This window comes from Panicum virgatum, chromosome 5K (genome assembly GCF_016808335.1).
Source record: "Panicum virgatum strain AP13 chromosome 5K, P.virgatum_v5, whole genome shotgun sequence".
NCBI classification, from domain to species: domain Eukaryota; kingdom Viridiplantae; phylum Streptophyta; class Magnoliopsida; order Poales; family Poaceae; genus Panicum; species Panicum virgatum.
In genome coordinates, this window is record NC_053140.1 from 13,725,827 (window position 1) to 13,738,254 (window position 12,428).

The 12,428-nt window shown below is 43.8% G+C and overlaps 1 protein-coding gene across 1 annotated transcript; it reads right to left on the reverse strand.

The window, feature by feature from the left end:
* Window positions 1-234: 234 nt before the first annotated feature.
* LOC120706490 (actin-related protein 6) lies at window positions 235-7,605 on the reverse strand. The gene is made up of 8 exons (XM_039991154.1): window positions 7,154-7,605; window positions 6,103-6,881; window positions 5,069-5,267; window positions 4,920-4,983; window positions 935-1,019; window positions 801-851; window positions 613-675; window positions 235-525 (listed from the first exon to the last, which is right to left on the reverse strand). The coding sequence occupies exons 2-8, from the start codon at window positions 6,801-6,803 to the stop codon at window positions 396-398; spliced, it is 1,293 nt and encodes a 430-aa protein (XP_039847088.1). The 5' UTR covers window positions 6,804-6,881; window positions 7,154-7,605; the 3' UTR covers window positions 235-395.
* Between the last annotated feature and the right edge of the window lie 4,823 nt (window positions 7,606-12,428).

The following is a 12,428-nucleotide window of genomic DNA, read 5'->3' on the forward strand; positions in this document are numbered from 1 at the left end:
AGAGGGTGGCCGGAAGCCAGGAGCCCATGACCATGCAGCATTCATTCTCCCCCCCCCCCACCCCCCCCCCCCCCTTCTCTTGACGCCTGACCAACTGACCATGCTGCATCTTTGTGTTTGTGGAGTCTGTTCCGTGCTTTGTTATGTTTGAATTTGAACCCCGCACGGATTGCGAAGTCATCAGGATGGACGATCCCACGTAATGCAAGAGCATGATAAACAACCAGGTCGACGATTTTCAAGCGCAAAGCTGAACCAGAAAGAACTCCAACTAGTACTGCTGTTGTGCAAGACTGAATTGTCAGATACCCTGATCTAAGCGATACTGCTTGTCATATCTACAAAACAAAACAAAACAAAAACACCCACCTCCTTCTAATCTTCTGGCCTACCCTTCAATGGAAAAACCTACGCCGACACCGTGCCGACCCCATCTCCTCGTACTCGGATTTCGTGACACACATCGATTCAAAATCAGGGCTGGACGCCAAAATGGATCCACCTCTCCAAGCTCCAAGGATAGGGCTAAACAAAGTAACAGGGTGTCAATGAATGGCACATGGGCAAGGAAGACAGACAGACAGACAGTGAGAGATAGGTAACCGGACGTACTTCTCTTGACGAATTATCTTCACCTGGTAGTCATCAGGGACAAGAGGCCGAAGCTCCATCTCCCTGTCGATACAGGTTACACAATCTTAGCAACCACCTCGAAATGCATCGAATGACAAGGGTATCTGACAGCCCCTTGGCTAAACATAAAAAAGCATAGTGTATCTAATGCTAATGAAACAACTTACAGTCTTTCAGTGAATCTGGGGAACAATGTGCTTCCACCTGTCAGGATGATGCTGGAAACAACCCAACAGTGTGAATTCGCGTATTCAAAGATTAAGATAGGTGGAGATATGTATATATCCAAATAAAAAGATACCTCTCAAAAAGCACAGGTTGAAGATATGGGTGGCAGGCTTGTACAGCACGAACTATGCACTCAGCAAGCCCAGCTTGATTTATACCTATAGATGTCCACAGTAGAGATTAGTATGGCAATAATGAGCAGCAATAAACGATGTACTAACCTAGCAGAGCAGATAAGCAAACACTGCATATTTAGGGAAACTACTGTGTGGAAGAAAAAATGACCAAAGTTATGAATCTCTTGTGTTCTATTCCTTGCCAACTTTAAAGTGGAAAAAATACAATAGAAGTGAAATTCAGTAAGCAGATGCATTCTAACAAGCATATGAATTAGCAAGTCAATGGAATTGCTACTCCTGAGTCACCTGCAGAGGTTGTTATCTCAGTAGTCAATGAGCTTAGCTATGTTACTGGTGTTGGATTTCTCTATGTTTACAGGGCAAATCCAATAAATTAATGATTGGTCTCAATAAGGTGCAGATGGAAATAACATCATCAACATCAACATCAACATAGCCTTTTTTTCCCAAGCAAGTTGGGGTAGGCTAGAGATGAAACCCGAAAGAAATAAGTTCAAGGTTCAGACACATTGATAGCTAGTCTCCAAGCGCTCCTATCCAAAGCTATCTCTTTAGAGATATTCCAGTCCTTAAGGTCTCTCTTAACCAACTCATACCACGTCAGTTTAGGTCTACCTCTACCCCTCTTTACATTATCGACCCGCTCAAGAACTCCGTTACGCACCGGCGCTTCAGGAGGCCTTCGTTGGACATGTCCAAACCATCTCAGCCGATGCTGGGTAAGTTTCTCCTCAATTGGTGCTACTCCGACCCTATCCCGAATAACTTCGTTCCGGACTCTATCCCTCCTTGTGTGCCCGCAAAACCACCGCAACATCCGCATCTCTGCTACACTCAGTTGCTGGACATGTCGCCTTTTTGTAGGCCAACATTCAGCACCGTATAGCATCGCCGGACGAATTGCTGTCCTATAAAATTTGCCTTTTAGCTTTTGTGGTACCCTCTTGTCACAAAGGATGCCAGAAGCTTGCCGCCATTTCAACCAGCCAGCTGAAATTCTATGCCTAACATCTTCATCAATGTCGCCATCCTTTTGTAGCATCGATCCTAAATACCGAAAAGTATCCTTCTGAACCACCACTTGTCCATCTAGACTAACGTCTCCCCCCTCATGCCTAGTCGCGCTGAAATCGCACATCATGTACTCGGTCTTGGTCCTACTAAGTCTGAACCCTTTCGACTCTAACGTGCGTCTCCACAGCTCTAACTTCCTATTAACCCCTGCCCTACTCTCGTCAACTAGCACCACATCATCAGCAAAGAGCATACACCAAGGGATCTCACCTTGTATATCCCTTGTGACCTCATCCATCACTAAAGCAAATAAATAAGGGCTCAATGCTGACCCCTGATGTAGGCCTATGTTAATAGAAAAGTCAGTGGTGTTGCCATCACATGTCCGGACAAACGTCATCGCATCCTTGTACATATCCTTAATGAGGGTAATGTACTTAGTTGGGACTTTGTGCTTCTCCAAGGCCCACCACATTACATTTCTCGGTACTTTGTCATATGCCTTCTCAAGGTCAATGAAGACCATGTGCAAGTCCTTCTTCTGTTCCCTATATCTCTCCATCAATTGTCGTATTAAGAAAATCGCCTCCATGCTTGACCTTCCAGGCATGAACCCAAATTGGTTTTGGGTCACACTTGTCACTCGTCTTAGGCGATGCTCAATAACCCTCTCCCAAAGCTTCATCGTATGGCTCATCAGCTTAATCCCACGGTAGTTAGTACAACTTTGAACATCACCCTTGTTTTTGAAGATAGGTACTAATATACTTCTCCTCCATTCATCCGGCATCTTGTTTGACCGAAAAATGAGATTAAAAAGCTTAGTTAATCATACTATTGCTCTATCTCCTAGGCATCTCCACACCTCAATGGGGATACCATCAGGGCCCATCGATTTACCTCCCTTCATCCTCTTCAAAGCCTCCCCGATCTCTACCTCCTGAATTCTCCTCACAAAACGTCTGTTGGTATCGTCAAAAGAGTCATCTAACTCAAGGGTAGGGCCCTCACTCTCCCCATTAAACAACTTGTCGAAGTACTCTCTCCATCTATCCATGATCTCCTCATCCTTCACTAGCAGTCGATTTGTCTCATCCTTAATGCATTTGATTTGGTTGATGTCCATTGTCTTCCGCTCGCGGATCCTAGCCATCCTATAAATGTCCTTCTCCCCTTCTTTCGTGCCTAGCCGCTGATACAGGTCATCATACGCCTTACCCTTTGCTACATTCACAGCTCGCTTTGCAACCCTCTTCGCTAATTTATAGCCCTCGATGTTTGCTGCACTCTTGTCAAGGTGGAGGCGCTTGTAACACTCCTTCTTCTCCTTAATAGCCCTTTGCACCTCGTCATTCCACCACCAGGTGTCTTTCCCCTCCTGTTTGCCTCCCCTACTCACGCCAAACACCTCTGAGACCACCTTCCGAACACATGTTGCCATCTTTAGCCACATGTCATCTGCGTCTTCTCCTTCTTCCCAAGGCCCCTCACCTAGCATCCTTTCCTTAAACGCTTGTGTCGCTTCCCCTCTAAGCTTCCACCACTTTGTTCTCGCAATCTTGGCACGTTTGTCCCGGTGGACACGTACCCGAAGACGAAAGTCCGCCACCACAAGCTTGTGTTGAGGGACAACACACTCCCCAGGTATCACCTTACAATCTAAGCAATCACGTCTATCCTCCCTTCTAGCAAGGATAAAGTCGATCTGGCTCGAGTGTTGTCCACTACGAAACGTCACAAGATGGGATTCCCTCTTCTTAAACACGGTATTCGCTATCAACAAGTCGTAGGCTAACGCGAAGTTCAACACATCCTCCGCCTCTTGACTCCTGCTACCATACCCAAAACCCCCGTGCACTCGCTCGAACCCTACATTAGTCGCACCCACATGACCGTTGAGATCTCCTATGAAGAGTTTCTCGCTGGTAGGCACGGTACTAACCATGCTATCTAGATCTTCCCAGAACTGCATCTTGGTGCTCTCACTAAGGCCTACCTGAGGGGCATAGGCACTGATCACATTCAAAACCGAATCTCCAACTACCAACCGGATTAGGATAATCCGGTCGCCTTGCCTTCTAACCTCTACGACTCTATCCTTAAGGCTCCTATCAATCAAGATGCCTACACCATTCCTACCCGGAGTTGCTCCCGTGTACCAAAGTTTAAGCCAGTATCCTCAACCTCCTTCGCCTTCTGGCCCTTCCATTTAGTCTCCTGAACGCATAGAATATTTACACGCCTCCTAATTGCTACATCAACTAGCTCTCGCAACTTACCCGTTAGGGACCCTACGTTCCAGCTACCTATACGAATCCTAATTGGCTCGGCTAGCTTCCTTACCCTTCGCACCCATCGAGGGAAGTGCGAAGACCCTTGCTCATTTTTCAGTACACCCGGGCGTAATGTAGCGCGCCATTCAGGTGACGACCCGACCCTTGCTCACTTATCATCGTACCCAGGTCATGATACGACGCGCCCTTGGGGGGATGGCGACCCGGCCCTTGCCCATTTATCACCACACCCGGGTTTCGATGTAGCGCGTCGCTAAGAGGGTTACGCCCCAACGAGTTTCTTGTGGGTTTCAAATCCATTAGAGTGGCTATTTTTATGCTGGTTTGCCAAAACCTAACGCAACCCTCCTCCTTTATCCGGGCTTGGGACCGGCTATGCTGAGACGACTCAGGAGAGAGTCTTCCAGTCAGCATAGGCGGAGTTGCAGATGGAAATAACAAATGATTATTTTTCTTGCAATTATTTTAGGAAATAAACTGAAAAGAAGAAAAGTACGAGATTGAACATTGATATACTGTTTCACAAAATTAGGAGCACGAATGACGGAATGATGGAATATAATTAATCTTATGAACAAAAGTACAAAGGACTGTTAACATTGACACTAACCAAGATCGATTGGATGAAAAAGCATCTCCGGCACAAGGAACCTTTCATTTGTCAAGACAAATTCCTACAAAGTTGAAACATCGTTAATGATATTAGAAAGAAGTTGAAACTCCTTTCGGTAATTAAGGGTCTGAGACCAATGACATTACATTTTGACTTAATTCTGGCTTTTTCCGATCCTCGAACTTATTTGTCTCCACGCTATGGTCTTTTCTATCTGATTCTTGATCAAGAGATAGAGAGCAGTATCTAAGTGCTTCATCCATATCCTTGACAAACCCTTTCTTGTATGTTATACCATCAGGGAGAATGTAAGAACATCTAAAAGGGTTGTCCTTGAATGATAACCTGCCAAGAAATTACACAGCAAGCTGCTAAGAGATTTGAGTGACATAAAACCACTTAGTTTCCACAACTGATCAGCAGGGTTCCAACTTCCACTTAATGTGATTTTTACATTGTTCAACATGTTTTTTTACATAATACAGCACTTAGGCAAAATGTGTTTCAACAAGTCTAAAAAGCCGACGAGCATTAGGAAATACTTCTGAACAACTTTCTAGAAAAGAAAACATATCCTCAGCAACATTTTTCTACCATGGGTGGACATCCCACAGTATCCAGAGAGAGGATCATCTCTTAGCATTGTAAATCCAGTGTGTTTTGCAAACACATTTTAAACAGCAAACAGCGATATGAAGAAAATATAACCCAAGTATAGGGTGATTCCAAAATTCATAATCCAGTGTGCTTAATTTATTTATTTGTTTGTTTTCTGGAGAGAAACTTTGTGTTCTTGAAATTAAAATGTTAAGGTTGTTCACGCTTTCCATGCCTGTAGTGAATTGTCAGCTAAACATGCTAACTAACAACTACCCCCTCCCCCCCCCCCCCCCTCCCCCCAAACACACACACACACACATGCAAGCGCACGGTGCCTTCTGTTCTGAAAGCTACAAAGTTCAGTTCAAAAAATACTAGTATATCACGAGATGCTGTTAAAATTGTTACACAGACAACTCACTCAGTTCAAATGCTACATGTTCGTAACTGGCCTTTGCACATCAAGGTCATTGTTTGACTATTAAGTTAATTAGAACTAACATTACACTTTAAACCTAAGCAAACAAAAAGAACAATTAAGTATGATATACATACATGGCAAATGGTAAATACAGCACACCTGGCAAGGCGAAGATCACTAGGGATGTCAAGGGAGACAAAGCATAGCTTTTCCTTTGCATCATCAATGAGGAGTGTTTCATCCATGACATTAAGGGAACGGTATGAGACAAGCTCTTTGAGATAGTTTGTAAGGGCCTTGCCGCCAAGGTCCATACGTCGCACACCATAATTCAGAGTAAAGTTCTGAAGCACAGGGGATGCATGGGTGAAAGAGAAACCGCAGTCAACAACAAGGCTGCATTGGGCACGAAAGTGCATTGGTTGGTGGCTAGCCTCATAAAGGTGGACAAGGGAAGGAGCATCTGCAACGCAGAGAGAGTTGAAACCAAATTCCTCAAACACCAGCTCATCAGCTGCATGCTGCAGAGCCGGAGGGTTGAACATGGGCTCCACCAGTAACAAGGATGAGTTGCTAGGATCCACCTGCAGCAGGTTGCGTACAACCCGCTCCCAAACCTCCCTCTGCACCTCAGTATTGATAAGGTAACCACGATCAATGGGACGCTTCAAAGTCATGCCAGTCACGTCAACATCGTCTGCCTGTAGCTGGTCAGCCACAAGCCATTTCTTGGTGTTGCCACCAGGGGGTTTGGCCATGCAGTTGGGGACAATAGCAATTGGATCCTTGTCCCCGCCAAAGCCAGCCTTGAGAAGGCCACCACCATTGTCTATCACTACCACACCTGATCCACCTGTCATTGTATATCCCTCTCCTAGTCCAGCCTCTCCTGAGGGAAAGGAACCCCCAAGAGCTCTCTTCAAATTAAGAGGGTTCCTCTGCACAAATGAAGATACAGATAAACATAATGGAAAACCACAGAAAGATCTGGAATACAAAACTTAGCAGCAGACCTAATAAAGATACAAATACTACTAGGCTCCGTTTGGATGTCGATATTGGAGACATTGGCATTGAATTGAATTCAATACCAAATCAGCCTCCGCATTGAAATGGGCTTAATACCAAAGTGGTTGTTTGGATGCACATGAAATTGCTAGATGCAATTCAACAAAAGGGCAAATACCGATTCATGTTTGGATATGCATACCAAAAAATTGGAAAGCGGACCATCTTCATCTCCTCCTCTCCACCGCTCCACCTCACGCTCGACATCTTGTCGTTGTCCTCCGCTCCCTGCAGCGCCGCCGTGCGGGTCACGGACCCCCGCGGTGCCTCTCCAATCCCGCCGGAGAAGGGACGCAGGGGAGCGGAGCGGTGCGGCGAAGCGGAGGGATGCGGCGCAGCGGCAGAGGGGGCGTGGGGGAGCGCGGCGGAGCAGGAGGGCGCGCGTGGAGCAGAGGGGAGCAGGAGCGGCGCGCGCGCGAGAAGAGGGGTCGCGACGGAGCTGGAGGGCAGCAGAGGGCGCGCGGTCGAGCAGAGTGGCGTGGGGGGCGGCGCGACGGCGACGGAGGCGAGCGGCGAGGTAGAGGGAGAGGTCGGGAGATTGAGAAATTAGAATGCAGTAGATACATGAATACCGCTGGCTACCGGAGCAAAATTTCGATACCAATTTCGAATTCCAGATTTCAATATCTACCTCCAAAGTCCAAACGGTACCCTAGGGTGATGGTTGGTCTGGATTAGATTGAAAAGTAATATAGTAAATGAAAGTAATGCAGTAAATGAAACGTGGCAGCAGTACAACATAATAGTCTTCTGAGTTAGCTTGAATTAGATTGGACGATAGCATTGTGTTATTCCAGATCTCAGGTGATCAGGATCCTGCAAATGCATAAATACTTAGGGCGTCAAGGTTAGGGTTTTAGGGTTGGAATATACCTCGTGCCAGCGGCTTTACGGAGGTTGTCCGGAGGTTGTCCGAGGTGAAGACCGACCAGCGGGCGGGATGGTGAGATGATAGAGGAGCCGCCTGTTGCGACGGTGGAGGACCGAAGGTGGGCGGTCAAGGCCGGCACGCAGAAGTGCAGCGTGAGGAAGGGAGGAGGTGTGACCACAAGTGCAGGACGATTGTGAGAGCGAGGAGCCGAGGAGAAGGTAGGGAAAGAACAAAAAATAGAGAGCAAGGGACAGACTGCGGTAGAGGTTTTGAGTTTAGCGTAGGTACACTTTGAGGTTTTTCATTTAATGGCTTCAATTGACACTTACTGAAAGAGATCATGCTGATGTAGCTACTAGAGTCAATACAAATTTGAGCTTGGTGAGGTAGAGAGTGAGCAGTATTGTTCTGCACCGTGTATCAAAAAAATATATTGTTCTGCACCGTGTATCAAAAAAATATATTGTTCTGCACCGTGTATCAAAAAAAAAATTGTTCTGCATCATCTAAGAAATAACTAAATTCAGCAAGCAAAAACTGCAGCCTCAAAGAAACAGAGGCAGCTTCTCTAGTGATGATGTCTACCAAAATCTAATCCTCATTATTAGACCGTGTTGAGGATGAAACGATTTGACAACTTTGGTGTATAGTCCCTGCATTGCCAAAAGTGGATATTAAGGACGGCTTTTCTAATCGTATGATATGGATCGTCGGATAAACATGATTTTATATTCCGATACATTTTGAGTTGGGTCAACTTTACTTGCGCTTCTCAGAAAAAATAGGCTAGAGGCTTACAGCTTTCCTAATTTCGTTAGTAGCTTGAAAAATAAGTTTTGGTAAACTTGAAAAATAATTTCTCTCTTTATGCATACATTAAACTGCAATAACATTAAAGTAATAATATCAATTAAAGATAGACAACGACATAACATGGATCCGAATCTTTCATTGAGAAAGGTTTAAGGACCTATTATCATAACATGGATCTGAATCTTCATTTGGAATGGAACATTTGAGAAAGGTTTAAGGACCCTATTATGAGAATCTATAAACCTAGACTGAATATGAGAAAAGTTTATGCATTGGATAATTTACCAATTTTTTATACAAATTATTTTCCTTATTATTGAAGTATAAGCGAATTGCCCAAGTTTCTATTAGCTCAACTTTTTAGGTTGGATTGATTGGTGCATGCAACTCAATATGTTATTAGTACCGGAGATCTCAAGTACAAATGTTGACGGTGAAATTAAAATAAATATTACAGCCGACTCCTATATTCCACGTTTGAGGCCAAGTGAGGAAGAGTGTTGAAGTATTGATGGATTGTCCGTCTTTCTCTATAATTTTAAATATTTAGGTTGAACTAATTAATGCACCATTGGTGCATGTAACTCAATACTTGTCGATATTTTCTGTTTATTATTTTACTTCTACACAGTTACAGAGAATTTGTTTGGATCATGCTAGGAACTAGAACGCACGTTCCTCTAAAAAAAATCTCGCATGCATGGTGGACTAAATAAAGTCTATTTGCAAAATATTTTTAGGAATAAGTGTAACTTTTCGCAATGAATCTAATGACGGTAATTAATTGATGATTGACTATAGTGATGCTATAGTAACCATCCTCTAATTACGTGGTCAAAGGCCTCGTTAGATTCTTCAGGGTTTCTAGTGTAGGTGTTCTGAAGTTAGTTTTGTGAACTGACTTTGTTTGACACCTCTAATCACGGTCAAAGTGTGTTCTAGAATTTCTAGAACACTAACCAAACAGGGCCAGACTGGGGAGGTCGTAGCTAAATCTGGGTCAAGCGCAATGTTGAATGTTCAGGGTAGACAAGAGAACATATGCAAAGCCAGAGGGGAAAACCTCGTCATCATCCGAGCTAGAAAAAATGCGGCAGGTCGAGCCTAACGACTTTATGCTTACATAGTAGCACGTATATCCTTTTTTTTCGGTATATAGAGCAGAGTCGATCAACCACTAGATAGATTACGTATATTACCATCAAAGTGTAGCTTCTAATGCGCACTGGCTCCGCCCGCTTACTAAATACACTGGATTAGACCCCGCTTAGGAGTGAAAATGCAAGACCTAAAAGGTCAAGAGAATACAAAAAAAAATAAGGAAGCAACACTATCACTTTCAGTATGAAATTGTACCAACATTTTCGTACAAGCTAAGGGTCGTCGCTCCTCATGGTTTCACACTTTGATTTTTTTAAAATAAAAAATAAAAGCGCCGAACCTGAAACACGGCAACATTTTACCTGCTCCCTTGCAAATGCAAACAAATCCAGGGCCCCCGATTCTTTCAAATTCTCAAATATCTGAAGGTCAAATATTCTGTAAGAAATAGGGCGCCTTTTGTTGCTTTCTGTCCCTAAACAAGTACAGTGTCAGTTGGCACTTGGAAGAGAGATTCCATGCATGCTGAGCCCCTGAGCTGGACGGCCTATGAACACTAATCAAATGGCAAACTCTGGGCTAATCCCCGGTCTCGTCTCAGTCAGGTCAACACAAAGCAAGACCACGCCTTCTCCAAAATAAAATAAAACACCAAGAAATATGATGCTTGTTATGCTCTCTACTGTCACTAAACTAGTGGAATGCCAGTAGCCAGCAAGAGCTTGGAAGAAACTAAGAGAGCATCCATGTGATAGAATTGAATAATTAATTAATCATCTTAGTTATGAGCAAGCATCCTATATAACGCACCCAAATGATGGGCTGACGACGCCGCGACCAGAACTCTTGCCCAGGCCGGCAGCCATGGAGGCTGCCGTGGTGAGCTCCACCGAGGGCGTCCTGCAGATCCTCCTGGGCAAGCTCGGCGCCGTCCTCGCCGAGAAGTACGTGCTGCTCAGCGGCGTCGGCCGAGAGATCCAGGAGCTCAAGGAGGACCTCGAGATTATGAACGCCTGCCTCCGCGACCTCGCTGCCGGCACCGAATACCACCACAGCGAGCAGGTGTTACACATAATGCAATAGCGCATTCCGGTCTTTACTTTCGAAAAGCATTGTGCCAGGAACTATTACTTCATCCGTTTCAAATTATAGATCATTTAATTTTTATAAATCAAATTTGACCACCACTACTACAAAAATGATTTGTAGCAATGCCCTGCTTTTTTCTAGAGGCGGATCAAAATATAACCCGTTGCTACAAATAGAGCCGAGTTACTATATCATTTGACCCGCCACTAAAAATACCATCATTTTTATGGGCGGGTGGGCCGCGCTGCACAGCGGCGGCGCGAGCACGCTGGCGCCAGCATTAGCTCGCAGCACCTGCTGCCGCTCTTTTTTTGTTTTTTCATTCAATTTGTAGGGGCGAGTGACCCCGTGATCCGACCCTAAAAATCCATTTCTAGAGGCGGGTCATACCCTGACCCGCTCCTAGAAATGGATTTTTAGGGGCGGGTGAGGGCATGATCCGCCTCTAGAAATAGATTTTTAGGGGTGGATGCATTACCCGCCCCTGTAAATAACTTTTTTAGCCGCGAAAAACAGGGGCGAGTGCGGTACTCGCCCCTAAGAATGACTTTTTGCTCGCCCGTACAAACTCTTATTGTAGAAGTGCATTTGTGTTATTCAAAAAAATTTATGCAAACATGGTCAAATTTAAGCCACTCTTGAACAATTTGTATTGAAAAAGCAGGCAACAAAAAAAGTAATATTTTACATAAATTTTTGAATAAGACGAGTAATCAAATTTATGATAAAAAAGTCAGGGCCTGTTTAGTTACAAAAAAATTTCAAGATTCCCTGTCACATCGAATTTTTGGACATATGCATGGAGCATTAAATGTAGTTTTAAAAAATAACTAATTACACAGTTTAGCTGTAAATGGTGAGATGGATCTTTTAAGCCTAATTAATCCATGATTGGACATTAGTTGTCAAATAACAATGAAAATGCTACAGTTCTAAAATCCAAAAAAATTCACCAACTAAACAGGGGCTACCTATAATTTGGATCGGAATAAATATATCGTACTATAATAGTAGGTTAATGAAGTCACACCACTCGTGATGTTAATAGAAAAAAACTACATCACGCAAGATGGTTTGATGGGAATTATTAGATTATGAAAATGAGATCAATTATACCAATTATATTTCTGATCCTTCATCCATGACCATATATAATTGACCGAAATCTACTTCACCATTGTCTCCAAAGCTTGACATGTAGCCTGAATATTTTCTTCATCCTCCTCAAGGTGCTGCAGTAGCCAGTTTGTTCCTTTCTCTCACCTGCTCATGGATTGAATAGTTTGAGTCGGTACGGTTCGATCTATGTACTCAATGAAGGTTTCATTCTAATTATAAAATTTTATAATCTTGGCAACTATGTAATACATCAGATTTCATCCTTATAAAACCGAACTCCTCTCTCTACATTTTATGGATTTAACTTATATAACATGCAATTTATTTATGCCATTTTATGGATTTAACTTATATGACATGCAATTTAATAAAGATGAAACTCGGGTAAAACTCGCATTGACATTGTGCTGGTACTCTCGAACAT